The 15,045-nt window shown below is 40.0% G+C and overlaps 2 protein-coding genes across 2 annotated transcripts in view; one reads left to right on the top strand and one right to left on the bottom strand.

Moving 5' to 3' along the window:
• Positions 1-2,695, top strand: part of LOC146002684 (uncharacterized) — a 43,270-nt gene extending 40,575 nt beyond the window's left edge. Inside the window, exon 3 of the mRNA XM_083140644.1 lies at positions 672-2,695. Within this exon, the coding sequence (XP_082996770.1) occupies positions 672-2,160 (1,489 nt within the window). The 3' untranslated portion in view covers positions 2,161-2,695. The remainder of the gene's footprint in view (positions 1-671) is intronic.
• The window catches only part of LOC146002630 (uncharacterized), a 63,574-nt gene extending 50,404 nt beyond the window's left edge, over positions 1-13,170 (bottom strand). The window contains exon 1 of the mRNA XM_083140591.1: positions 13,016-13,170. The gene's annotated coding sequence lies outside the window, so the exon portion shown is untranslated. The remainder of the gene's footprint in view (positions 1-13,015) is intronic.
• Between the last annotated feature and the right edge of the window lie 1,875 nt (positions 13,171-15,045).

The following is a 15,045-nucleotide window of genomic DNA, read 5'->3' as shown; positions in this document are numbered from 1 at the left end:
GAATACTTAAAAGTTGCTTAAATGTTAAAACTATTCCACTTTGAAATGTTGTTCCTCAAGGTGGATACATAAAGATGCGTCAATTATGGATATTGAATGGTATTGGCTGACGAGAAATGACGCCACTGGGGGTGGGCTATGTATCTTTAGTCCTAGGCGCGTGTGCATGTTCCTAGTTCTGCTTAACCGATTTTGAAATTCTCTTGTGTGGGAGCTGACGGTGCGACTGGTGGGGGAGGGAGATCTTAATCTTCATTTTATAATGTTATTAATTATAAAATACAATTAATTACTAAATATTTATGGAAAACATTATTATCAAAACTCCACAAAAAGAAGTCACACGCTGTAAGGTCCCGTGATCTTGAGGACCAAAACATTGCACAAAATACTGTGAGTGATTTGAGAGTCATCTAGCCGCAGGGATATGAACTCTCAGCTTAACGAAACATGTACACGCACAAACTGCTGCGTTCCTCGATCGTTCTGGACTGGTTTAATTAACGTAAAGTTCAATAGTTTACTTGCAATAAATATTTGTAGCCCTCAATTATTTATGAAACATCCGGTATTTTTTTTATTGCACATGTTTAGAGTATTTATCGATTACAATGTATGTGATACACGCAAGTTTCACATATGTGTACTAACATATTCTAATTTCCTTTCAGAACTACGGCATGTCAGGACTTCAAGGATGAAGTCGAAGCCAATGAAGAGTTTGTTCTAGTCGAGTGCGAATACAAGAACAAGACTGTCTACAAGCACGCACATGCTACAGTTGTAAAGAAACTGGACACAGATTACAACGTGACATCCAACAAGACCGAAGCAGAGGTGTCTCCCCCTAGTGTACTGTTGGTCGGGATTGATTGTGCTTCCCGCCTCAATTTCTATCGCCAAATGCCGCTCACCAAGAGAGCGCTTCTGACGGTAGGAGCTGTGGAATTCTTAGTCTACAATAAAGTTGGAGACAACACGTTGCCTAACCTCGGGCCCATATTCACTGGGTATTCTCTTAACGACATGAAGAAGTTGTGTTGGCCGAGACGAAATGTGACGTTCGACGATTGTCCCTTCATTTGGAAGAACTTCAGCACGAAAGGCTACCGGACGATGTACGTGGAGGACCAGCCAGACATAGGAACCTTCAACTACCACAAGGCTGGATTCCGAGAGCAGCCGATCGACCACTACGGAAGACCGTTCTTCTTGTCGGCCGACAAGTACGTGGAAAAGACGACGAGAAACAACATGTACGTGTGTTACGGGCCTTCCCCGACCACGGAAATACTCCTCAACTACACCAGGGACTTCGTGAACGCTTACAGAGACTCTACATACTTCGCTGTGAGCTGGTCGTCAACGTTGAGTCACCAGGACATGAACGATCTTGGAAAAGCGGATCGCTTCTACGTGAACTTCTTCAGGGACGCGTTCGAGTCAGGGGTGCTGAACAACACCATCATGCTGTTCCTTAGCGACCACGGCATGAGGTGGGGGAAAATAAGGGAGACGTTTATCGGGTGGCTGGAGAACAGGGTGCCGTATCTGTTCGTCTGGGTTCCGCCGAACATTCGCGAGCGTCACCCTGACATTTACGACAATCTTGTTGGCAACACGAGGACTTTAATATCCCCCTTCGACGTTCACGAAACTCTCAAAAGCATCCTTCACTGGGACGCGGAGCGAGGTCCGCAGAGGACTAGTGCAACCACTTGCGAAAAGTGCTACAGCCTGTTCGAAAAGGTGCCCAAGAACCGGACGTGCGACGACGCATCCGTGGATGAGGAGTGGTGCGCCTGCGTGTCCAGAACTCCAATCCCTGCGGACATCCCGGACATCCAAAAGATAGCCTCCATGTCCGTTTCCAAAGTGAACAGGATCGTGAAATCATCGAAGGGTTGTGCTCAACTCGCACTGAAGAGCGTCGTCTCTGCCAGGACGCAGCTGCTCAAGAAGCAACACGTGAACGTGCAAGAGTTCATAGTTGAATTCTCAACCATCCCAGGGGACGCCGTGTTCGAAGCGATGGGGAGGCGGAGCGGGAAAAAGCACAAGATCTCTCTGGTCGGGAGCCTCAACCGGGTCAATGAATACGGGAACCAAAGTTGGTGCGTCGATGACTTCGACAAAAACCTGTTTTGTTATTGTAATTGAAACTAATGTTCTTTCCAGATATTATTATGTATATGGTTGTCTTGTAACAAGGCAGACGGCTGATTCCAAGCCAGATGTATTAAGTTACATAAATATGTATTTTTCCAGCATAAAGAAGCATGTGGCAGTAATTTTTACTGGATCCTAATTCAGAGGGGTGCACTTGTTCTAGGTAAACTAGGTAAATCTATCTATCCAACAAATCTTCCATTGAGAATGCAAATGTTCCATCTCCAAATTGTAAACAAATGGAGATATTTTGGCTGTAGTCTATTTAGAATGCAATTGTTTAATCTCTGCTTTCGTCTGATGCCTACATACAACCAATATTCATATATTGAGTCTTTTTGGTCCATGTACAGAATTTGGAAGCAGCCACGAGAACTCAAACAGCCAATGAAACCTTACAACAATTTCCTCAACCAACCACAAGCGCCATCCGCGTATGAGATAAAACACTTGCATTCTAACCTCATTCGCTTGTGGGAGATTCTTAGCAATAGTATTTAATGGTCCTCGGTTCTTACTTTAAGTTTAACAGACAAAAATTTAGACTAATAGTGGAATCAAACTAGTTGATTGATTTCCAACAATATGAATTATTTATTTTACTTTGCTACCGAATGACAAATTTATAATGGAATTGTTTCATCTCCATCTCGTTTCCAGAATGGAGTGTTATATCTGGGAGAAATTTCAAATATTAATTACAGCATAAGTGCCTCACCAAACAACTACTTATTTTTAGAGAGTTATAACACCATTAAGCCTTGTTTCCATGATATGAAAAATTTAATATGCTGACCAAGGCAGAAATTTACTTTATTATAAAACACAAACTACACGTAATGTTTCAACCTAGCAAGGTCTTCAGACTCTGCACCAAGTACAAATGCTTAGAGAAATGTGCGTTCATCACATTTATTCAACCGTCTCTCTTTTGGTTTTCTCGGCACATTCTGTGTTGAACCTTCCTCTATAAATTTGTTTACTATGTATTGAATTTGTTTACTATGTATTGAACTGTGGAGTGTGATTTATTGACTGTTTGTCCAATTTTTCTTAACGAATAACCTCTAAGGGCCAAATTTATAATAACATCCTTCAGATCGGAACTAAGTTCCTGCACCTTGCCCATTTCGAACACACTGATAGATAGACGATAGGCCTACAACAATACCTACGCCAGCATTCCGCTTGACGGGGAACGCGCCTGCATGTTCAAACTTGTTACGAAGTTGCAAACTACACGAAATCGCCCGAATAGTGGTGGCGCTGTATGCGAGGAAGATTGAAACTCTTGCCTGTACGAATAACAATGTTGCATGAAACAACGTGTTTTTCTCTTTTCACACAAATTATATGCTCTGTTTATACACTTTGAACATAAATTTGTATTGACATTTGTTGGTGAAACGTTCATTAACATTAATTTCCAGGTACATATGAAAATGATTATATTTACTAGTAGATATGACATTTTTCCTCGGAAATTCTATGTGTACGAATAACAATGTTACATACTGTATAAAGACCACCACTCACTAACACAAATGTCGTCCATGAAGGAAGCCCCGGACGCAAAAAATTATGACCCCCCATGAAAATGGAAAGAGCAAGAAAATTTAAAAATCACTCACACCTTCTTTAAGGGCAAAAATACCCTTTTTTACGCCCTTAGCAAAGTCCGTTTCCAGGGGGAGAAAAATCCAACATTGTTTCTCACAATAACACACAGATTAATCAATTCCTACTTGGAAAACATGCTTCAAACAAGAGAGACATCTACATAAGAAGATTCAGTCCCAGGTTCCTGCAGTCTCGTATCACTCCTTGCTTTCGTTTTGAAGCCAGTGGGCGGAGCTTAAGTTTGTCTGCGTAAGATGGCCGCATTTACTTCAACCAATGACTTCAACAGACAGAAGAACATCGCATCGGCTGCTGCAAGCGGTCGCGGGCTGGATGGAGCATGGAAGTAGGTTCCAACTACAAACGCAAACTCGAGGTTTACTTTACACTTAAATACTACAAAACAAACGATGACTAGCGTTATTTGCTTATGGAATATTATTCCTTCAGTTTTCCTGTTGCTTCTGTTGGTACAGCCATATGCTGAACAAGCCACCATTGCTCCGTAATTCGCATTAAAAAGTACACAAAATTACATACGTTCTTATGGCGACTACGAATGTCTTGGTCTGCCTCCGCTTCGTCCTGTCACATGACCCGGCTTCAGAAAAATCGCGCGATGCTTGCTCCTCTCCCTTCTTAGCTCCATGTTCAGTCAAGGGCGGATTAAATGGGGGACGTCGGGGGCGACTTCCACCAAGGACCTATTTTATTTTTTCACATATTGATAAATAATATACCTACACAGTTGGAATGAAATATATAACACGTAGTGTCAATTAAGAAACATACAGAAGTGGAAAAAGGGGGACGGAGGGGCGACAGACCCTTAAGGATCTCATTTTATTTTTTTCAACATGGCAACTATTGTGGTATTTTACGAAGAACTACCATTATGGGGAGCAGGAAGCTTAACGGCGAATGTAACGAGTGGCTAAAATAGGGGCGACGAGAGACAAGGGGCCACGAATAATAAGGGGGCGAACAAAGATAAGAATGACAAAAGGTAGGGGCGACGAATGATAAGGGGGCAAGTAAGACAGGGGACGAACAAAGATAAGAATTAAGAAGGATGGGTGTGATGAAAGATGGCAGCGGATAAAAGATTAGAGGGTGACGACAGATAGGAGGCGAAGAGAGGGGGAATAAAGGTAAGGATGACGAAGGAAGGGGGAGGGGCGACGAAAGATAAGCACGAAATGAACTTAAGATGAAGGTACTGGGGTGGATCAAAGGAATCGTGATGTGACCACCCCTTCACAGAGGATCTAAGAAATATTCCCGCTATCTCTGCCTCGTCACTCATATTTTCATGCACAGTCACTGTGGAAAGGCCACAGCCAGGGGGAGAGAACAGCTGACATATACCCCAGTGCTACTAGGGTGACAAGGAAAAAAATTAGGCGAACTACAACTATCAATCTTCTTGCTGCAAGGGTGAATTAAAGGCTTGAGGGGGCGATCACTGTTCTCCTGTGCCTCTCACAAGAGTTTTTTTTAAATTTATTGATAAATTCACAAAGTTGGAACGAAATGTATCAAACATTATGGCATTTTATGAGATACCCAAGAGCTAAGAATTAGCAACCATTGGAACGTAACACAGCAGTGCTCCTCTCGTCTGTTTGGGGCAAGACATAGTTAAACTGCTCCACTGTTCCCGACAGTTACATCTATTGGAATAAAAAATCAATGTACGGTATATGTTACATGTAAATTGAAATATAATTCCTACATGTCTAAAGAAAATTAATGTTCCAAACAAACTAATAAGATTAATGAAGATGACATTACAAAACACTACATCAGTAGTAAAAGGAAACAATGATTTTAGTCAGAAATTTGCAATAAATAGAGGAGTAAGACAAGGAGACACATTATCAGCATTTTTATTTAGCATAGTCATGGATGAAATAATTCAGAAGTTGGAAATCAGAGGAAACATTTCAACAAGATTAAGACAGGTCTGTGCATATGCAGACAACATAGTAATTACTACAAGAACTAAGCAATCAATGGTGGACTCACTAGTGAAACTAAAGCAACAGGCAATGAAATATGGATTAATAGTGAACTAAAAAAAGACAAAATATATGAGGTGGTCAAGAAGAAAAATCCAACAACAAAAAGAGAATATAGATACAATGCACATAGAGCAGGTACAGTCATTTAAATATCTCGGGTCAATAATAAATGGAAACAATGAAATTGAAGAAGAAATTAAAGAAAGGATTGCAGCTGAAAACAGAGCATTTTATGCGAATAAGAGGGTATTCCAATCCAAACTAGTTACCAGAAAAATAAAATTAAAGCTGTATAAATCCATAATAAGACCTGTGGTTACATATGGCTGTGAAACCTGGGTGCTGAAAGAAGATATAATTCCGAAAACTAATGATATTTGAAAGAAAGGTATTAAGGAAAATATATGGCCCGACGAGACAATCTAATAATATATGGCGAATAAAAACAAACGAAGAGCTTGAAATATTAATAAAGAGTAAGAATATAAGAAGATTTATCAAAACACAAAGATTGAGCTGGTTGGGTCATGTTGAAAGAATGCCTGAAGAAAGAATTGTGAAACAAATTTACAATTGGAGACCTATTGCTACAAGATCATAAGGAAGGCCCAAAACCAGATGGATAGACGATGTCAGAAATGACATAAGAAAACTGAAGATACAGAACTGGAAGAAATGTGTGTTGAGTAGAGAAGAGTGGAAGGATGTAATTGAGCAGGCCAAAGCCCATAAAGAGCTGTAGCGCCTTATAAGAAGAAAGAATATGTTACATGTAAAAAAAGAAATACATTCGAAATACATTTATCATTCATTGTATGTCTTTAAAAAAAAACCTTACACACGGCTGGGTCACCAACAATTTAGTTACGACAGTGATTTTATGACACATGGTAGGACCGTAGTTTGTGAGGGTAGTGTGCTGGGCGCCAAAAGTTCGGGGGAGTGGGGCGCCGTAATGGATGCCCGCCGCCTCCGAGAGAACTTCTTTAATCCGCCACTGTGTTCAGTCCAGATATAGATATTGGTACTCGATACGAAAATATCGGCATCGTGGCTGTGTTAATAAAATGTTTAAAGGTACAACACTTGTTTCGAGTTTGCCACGTTTGTTGTTCACCATGGAAACGGACGTTGCTAGGGAACTTAAAGAAAGGTTGTTTTCACCCCGAAAACTACCGTGAGGGAGTTATACTTGAATTTTCGTATTTCAAAACATCAGCGTCAGAATATATTACAGAGAGAATGTAGGAATTTTCTGGGAGTGATGGAAAACAATAATTTTAAAATTATTTTAATTAATGTGAATATGACAAAAGTAAATATTACTTTTCTAATTTAGTGTCGCTATTGAATTCGTTTATATAAAACATCTAACTAACTATTTATTTTGAAACTGATATTACTTGCAGTTTATTATTAAGAAAATAGACAATAATATTTTGAATATTTGTAGTATATTAGAGCACGTATAAACATAACGTTCTAAATAAGAGCACGTACTTAATCGTTTCCCTTCCTCCAATAATGCATGCCGCTATTTTCAAATATATTAAGAGCATTGAGAAACCCAAAAGGGTGGCCGAAGGTCACATCTTCGAGCGCAAAAGGGGTGGCCAAAAAGGCCACTTCGAAAGTGCGCGAGTCTGTGCATAAAAGTGGACTTAACACGAAAAGAAACTCAAAGAGTCTGTGCATAAAAGTGGACTTAACACGAAAAGAAACTCAAAGAGTCTGTGCATAAAAGTGGACTTAACACGAAAAGAAACTTCAAAGAGTCTGTGCATAAAAGTAAAACTATTGCTTCAGTTCTTACCTTTTTTCCTATTTCATTTCATTTACGCTACTTCGTTCTTCTACCGGTACACTTGAACCTCTGTACGCCCTCGAGAAAGTGCGGAGGCCACATTGGCGAAAAGTGAGGGGCAACTGCCCCCCTCGCCCCGCTCTAATCGCCGTCACTGTAAAAAAGTAGAATCAAATACGGATTGCAAACTTAAGAAAGTAAAATAGAACTGAATTATCGCTAGGAGTGTTGGATTTATTAGTGTTTACAATTTTACGTAGTTAGTTTTTCCAAGTTACAAGTGCTAGGTTTGATGGTGTGATATTTTGCAGGTGTTCCTTAGCTATGTGAGTTTGCATAAAAAAAGTAAAGTGCTCCCCTGTGCATAGCACTACGCCATGAAGGCGTATAGGGGGTGTGGGGGTAACGCCCCACACTTTCTTGATCCGGTCGTGAGTGGGGGTGATGTGATCAGCATCACGCCTCTGACCGCCTTTACCCCCCAGGTACCCATGTTATTCGACGCTGGGTGGGCGCCGGGGCCGCTTCCAACGTTAGAAAAGTTCCCGGGTTTGAACCGGCCGGGGATCGAACCCGGGACCTTTAACATGGTAGTCAGACGCGTTACCGACTGAGCCACCGCGGCCACTTTGCATACAACCGGTTTTTACTATGAAAAAAAGCGGCGAAAGTCATCAGAGATGGCAAGATTTTTACTTACGCGGGCCATACTTTGGAATCAAATATCCGCTCACTGGAACCCAGGAGCGTATCTTCTAGGCTAGCTAGTCTGTCTGCGAAGCCTGAAGTCTAGAGAATAAAATACAGGAGAAAAATCGATCAGAAATTGTAAATAATATTATTCATATCAGTGAAATGATGGTGATTCTGAAGTTGGCAACCTGATTTCTTGTGAGTTGGCAACCTGAATTCCTATGAGTTGGCAAGCCGATTTCCTATGAGTTGGCAACCCGATTTCCTATGAGTTGGCAACCCGAATTCGTATGAGTTGGCAACCCGAATTCCTATGAGTTGGCAACCTGATTTCTTAACAGTTGGTAAACTTATTTCTATTCATAGCCTAGGACCATGTGACTTAGTGAGATAGCCCAGACCTTGGTCTCAGTATACGCCACTGTGGAACCAATATCATATTGCGCAAAACATCGAAATCTGTCGATTAGAAAAGAAGAACGTAATTCTCAACGGCCCCTTCAACCCTTATGTTAATAGCGGATTCACGATTAGCTAGTGAATATATCTTGTGCATGGTTCAAACCTGGGGTCAGCGAGTATTGTCGCAAGTTGCGTGTGTAGCAAAAAAGATTGTTCACGTAGTCTTTTTAACTCGTCTTTTCAAGGAGTTCTGGGTTTGATAGACCATGGCATGTCATGGAGAATAGATATAAGCCATAACCGCAGTAGTAAACCACCTATCAGTCAATAAAACTTTTCGTTACGACTTACGATTAGATACTGTATTGCTAAAGAAAACAAACTCCTCAAGGTTTCTCCTACAGACCTCGCAGCATGGCTTTTGCCATCAACGCTCAATGTTTCATGAATAATCAGGCAAAACTAAACGACAAATTTGTCATTTGAGTTGCATGGACGACAGGCTTTAATGCATTACGAGTTTGAATGATTAATTTTATGAATTTTACTTTCCTTTTCAAATATATAAGGATTAAATAACAATTATTCGCTCACGCTCTCTCTCGCTCTCGTTTTAGTAGTGTTTTATTTAAATATACTAATAATTTGGCCTCCAATAAAAAAAAATGAAAGTAAACAGACATAAATACGGATGTACTTATTTTGGGCAAGAAAACGCGCGTTCTAATTGTTGTTGTTGGTTTGGTTATTTTACTTCGCTTTTCTGCCACATTTGGTTATCGCGAAAATGAGGATGAGTGATGATATGATGAAATTGATGAAGGGACCTCACAAAGAACAATTCAGGCCGGGATTCGTGATGAGCGTGCATTTTTGTTCCTATGTGTTGGACTCTACAGTGAATAATGAAAAAATTGGAGTGAAAAATGTATCCCAGAACTCAAAAAGCCAAATGAATATCATTGAAGAAAGTAGAAAAAAGTGTGTTTTGTTACCTGTTCATCCCCTTTAATATATTGAATTTTTGCCACCTCCCATAGTTTTTTCTAGCTGTATATATTTACTCGCGATAAATAGCTAATTAGCTTATGGAAGTTGTAAGGGACAATCATAAACAGACAACTCTAGACTCCTGATTTCACAGTGCCTGCATATGCACTGGGAGGAAATTATTTGTATTTTTTCTCTCTTCCATCGCTTTACCTAATTTGTGCCAAGACGATGAACGTTTATTAAAATAAAGGGCGAAGAGTGGATCCAAAGAAACTCATGCACAGGCCAGGGCTCGAGCCCGGATCCTTCAGTAACGAGATCGTGAGATGGGGAAATTAGGGAAATCAAGCAATGCAAATTTTTTTTTTTTTTTAAAAAAAAGAAGTTAATCATATACAAAGATGGTGTTTCAAAAATTGAAAATTACTACTCAGGAAAAATGCAGTTTGCGTTAGCGCCTTGCTCTCATCTTTGTTGTCGGCGGACCTCCGTGGGGAGTGCAAGTGGTCCCAGATCGGTAGCCGGTGGAGGCACATACTGGTTCGGATCCCTCTTTAAACTATAGGTCTAGTCCTGATTATCCTTTCTGTGTATAAAGTGGACTTAAAACACGAAATCAACCAACCGTGGGGGAGTGGTTATCACAGCGCGCTATTGCACCAGGAGTTCCGGGTTCGAACCCCGACCTGGGCATGGGAGTTCTTTGCGTTTGTCCCTTCATTAATTTTGTCGTATCATCTTTATAACACCATTAAGCCTTGTTTCCATGATCATGAAAAAATAAATATGCTGACCAAGGCAGTAATTTATTTTATTAAAAACATAAACTAAACGTAACGTTTCAACCTTCAAGCAAGGTCTTCTTCAGACTCTGTATCAAGTACAAAAGTAACAAGATACAAAAACAGGGCATTATATATACACAAACATTACTCCCTCCAGACTATTAGAAAGTTGTTCTGGAACTTTCTAGCAGGTGGCTTTCCCTTGTCAACTGTACTTTCACCTAAAAGGCTAAACATATTTACTTCCATATAGAAAGGTTTGAATCCCGTCCTGGGCATAGGTGTTCCTGTGCGTGTCACTTCATCAGTTACCATATCATCATCACTCATACTCATCGTCGCGATTAGCCAAAAGTAGCTAAATGAAAAATCAAAATAAATTGCGTATTTATGAAAGAAGAAAAGAATACTGTTTTTTGTTTTCTTATATATATATATAAATTGTGACGCCTTTGAAGTATTTATTACAAAATGAAAAAAGGGGAATATTTTGTATCGTAGGTTTGAAGGTTGTCAGTAATTCGATCAATATGAAGTAGCCTGGATGTTGAGCTGTCTTGTTTAAAATCACAAGATAAAAGAGAGACTGATCTGAATTGGTCTCTAATAAACAGGAAGTTAAGAGTTGAAATTTCACTTGCTTTAGGACCACACTATAGGCTAACCCTAGTAGAGACTTGTCCTGTTAAATTTGAATCCTACCATAAGAACTTGAATCGTAAATGAGAAAGGGAGGCGAGCAATATTACGATCAAACTTTTAGGAAATTCAATTTCTGATACGGAAAAGTGCTTTCAACTGGGCACTAAACTATTTAGTACATGCTAAGAATGCTTCCAAGGCCTTCATGTAATTGTAACACCACTGACGTATCCAATTATATCTGACCTAGATTTGTGGTTAACTATTAAAACATGGTTACCAGTACTGGACTATGTTCCCTGTTGTTTGAAATTAATAAACGTATCAAACGGGAAGTCACTCGACACTCGTTCACATTTAACGTTTTCGAGATTTCTCCTGAGCAGCCTTTTCATGCAGTGACATTAATAATTCGAATAATGTATTATCAGTTTTAACAATATTTGCAACGGGTTGGTTCCCGACAACAGCTGCGCAGGGCGGAGTGGGCGGGTATTTCTTACCATTAGGCCGGGCGAGTCATGGGCGGGCAATGGATCACATTTGCAAACCTCTAGAGGATTCCACTGCCTGTCGGTGTGTTCCGTTAGGGCAGTGGGGCTTAAAAGTTAAAAAGGTGAAGATTTCTTTGATTTTTGTTTCATACCCTGAAACCAATTGAAGACTGAATTTGTAAACGATATAACTGCCACAATAATTCAAACACAGTTTTCCGCGTTAAACTGTGAAATATGCCATGCTTTATAATGTGGTAAACGTGAAAAGTGGCTGGTAGCCCTCTAAGTAGTTCAAAGAGCATAAATACAATGACAAATTATTATTTAGGCTAAGAGAACTAAACGTAGCTAGCCTAACCTAACAACGTAGGCATTTAGCCTAATATTAAAAAGCTATCTCCCGTGACGTCAGAACACAAGGCTGCTAAAGTGTTGTGCAATAAGTGAGACCCTTGTGTTCTGACGTCAGACGAGGAATGCCTACGAGGTTAGGTAGCATTAGCATAAATACAATGACAAATTATTATTTAGGCTAAGAGTACTAAACCTAGGTAGCCTAACCTAACAACGTAGGCCCCGGGATGTCAGAACACAAGGTTGCTAAAGTGTTGTACAATAAGCGAGACCGTATGTGACATGGTACTGCCCGGATTCCCTTTGGAAGGTGGGCGTGAGTTTTAGTGTGGTAAGTGCTATCAATGAAAATGTGTGATTCGTCTGCCAATTGACACATTTCGCCCCTGCAACCACGTAGCAGAAAGTGCATTGTTTTAAGGTTAGTACTTTTTTAAAATAATATATTTTTGTTCGCATTGGAAATAGTTGTTAGGTTAGGAGGTCCAGGTTTGGTCACAATAGTGATTTCACGTTGTTTTCTTAGTACTTTCAAAAATTATGTATTCTCGTTCGTATTGGGAATGATTGTTAGGTTAGGAGGGCCATATTTGGTACCGATAGTGATTTCACGTTTTTGTTACGCCAGGAATGTTAGTTTTGCTGCTGTTTGGGATTTTGTTAAGGGAAAAATGAGTGATAGTTCGGAATAGGAGTTTCTTGTGCTTACGCGGGTCATACTTTGCGATCAAATATCTCCGTTAATTGTGGCTTCCTAACGCTGGAACCACTTTTATATTACGTAAAACGTTGGAATCTGTCGATTAAAAAAATCGACGTAATTCTCGAGGGGGTACAGTGGGTCGACGGCCCCAAACAATTGACATCGTGAAACTAATATTCGAATCTCCGTAAATAACACGCAAATCACTTTTGGTTGAATAGTTTGTGTTATGTAAAGTAAGTGTAAACATATGCTTACAGTTTATTGTACACAACTAGTTACGATTAACACGAGCACACATTGAATATTTTTATAGAAGCTAAACATACCTCAACAAATCTTGACACTGCTCAGGCCGGTGTTCTCTAGCTTCCACACAGTTGAACGGGATCCGAAGCTCGGAGTTCACCAATTATTCCACGAAACTGTCAAGAGTTCTATCACAACCGAGCTGCACAACGCTTTGAGCGAGTTTTCAAGATGGAAAACGTCGTCATGATAACGTACAATGCCAAGATACGTCGACATTATTTTTTAATCTTTATAATGCAACTACTCTTTGACAATAAATAAGTCAACTTAGCCTCAAAATATTTCCGATAGGTCAAAATATTACGTGGCACTCGAGCACAATTCTCACAAACAACAAAACTACAGCACTTCCTGTTTAACAGAACCGTCTAAAGAACGAAGCAATTGCACTCAACCCCTTGAGATAGGTGCACGTCAAAGAGCATATATACCAAGGTTATGTATATACGCTCTTTGGTGCACGTGACCCAGCACAGACAGTGTTCTTCCAGAAGGGAATCATGGACTGGACTGAAGTTAAACTCGAGGCACACAAGGCAACTCCGTACAAGTCTCTTGTTTGGAGATTCTACTTCATGCTAATATCCAGCAGGTGTGTGTACCCCTTTCCATTTTACAAAATTCTCTACGTAAAAAAGCGAAGAAAAGTAAACCTAATACAGATAAATCAAACCGAGTGCACAGAACGTGGTAGAATTCAAATGAAAACTGGAAACAGAAAACGTTACACTTAATTTGCAGAGACTTGACTGTGATTCTTATCAGCTTCACATCAGGCAATATTGCACTTTTAATAGTGGCAGAGCGACCACCTTCTCTTGGGAAAGGGGGAGTAGATGACACCCCTCTCCATTTTTTTTAGTTCTCGTCTCTTGGTTCATTAGTTTTACTGCTAGTTTTAGACGCGTTCGAGACTGGCTGATCGCTACCAGCCGCACATAGGATATGGTGCAACAAGACGAGTCACTTCGTTAGTTAAAATCTGTTTGCAGATTTTGCCAATGTACGCAATAGGTCTAGGTCTATCTTTTATAATTTGAGAAGCGGGTAACGATGCATTATAAGCAGGATGGTATTTGTAGGGGGGATGGGGGAATTTTCCCCCCGCTGCTTAATACATTTTATCCATGGGGGGAAATGTTATATGGCATAAAGTCATTATCTCATGCTGTCCCTAGACAGTCAGTAGAATTTCCCCCCCACTGGAAATTTCATAAATACCACACTGATTTTTATAAGTATAACATTTTACAGCAGAATCATTGTAGAATTAATGCATTAATTTATAGGCTACGTTATGCTGAATATATTTCTAGCAAATAACTGGTTCGAAAATACGGCATACATTTAATGTACGACTCAATGACTACATACTTATAATACGTACAGTGAGATGCGTAAGTATCACCAAGCAAATTGTCCATCATCAAGTTTACTCTCTTTGTTTCACGCAATGAGAGCTTCCAAGAAATCGAACAAAACTCCAAATAGGCTGCTTAATCAGGATATGTAAAAATTCCTTCCTTAAAAACGCACGGAATACAAGAGAGAAATTAATGAAAGTAGTAGTCATGGACAATTTGCCGGGCAATACTTGTGCATCCCACTGTACAGTACGATCTATGAGTATTACCGTGCAAATTGTCCATCATCATGCTCGTGCACTTTATATGACCCAATAAGAGCTTCAAGAATTAAAATAAAACTCGAAACAAGCTGTTGACAACTTCTGCACCAGCATACATAACAATCCATCGCTAAAAACACATTACTGTAGGATGCAAGAGAAAAATTAATTAAAATAGTCATGGACAATTTGGACGGTAATACTCATGGATCCCACTGTCTATGGAGCATTCCCTGAAATTCGCTACGAGATTCGGCGGCAAGCGGCCCGACGTCAGCGCTTGTCTTTCCCAGTGAACGGGGTCCGCGACAGTCGCTATTAAAATTACAGTTTTCATATTGTGTATTAACCTTGACTACAGAAGGTGTTGGAAATGATGTCCGTCTGTTGCAACGCATTCCTGGCATCTCCGAAGGAATT

This window comes from Lepisma saccharinum, chromosome 18 (assembly GCF_977018435.1).
Source record: "Lepisma saccharinum chromosome 18, izLepSacc3.1, whole genome shotgun sequence".
Lineage (NCBI taxonomy): Eukaryota > Metazoa > Arthropoda > Insecta > Zygentoma > Lepismatidae > Lepisma > Lepisma saccharinum.
Note: the sequence above shows the minus strand (reverse complement) of the source record. Positions and strands in the feature narration are given on the sequence as shown.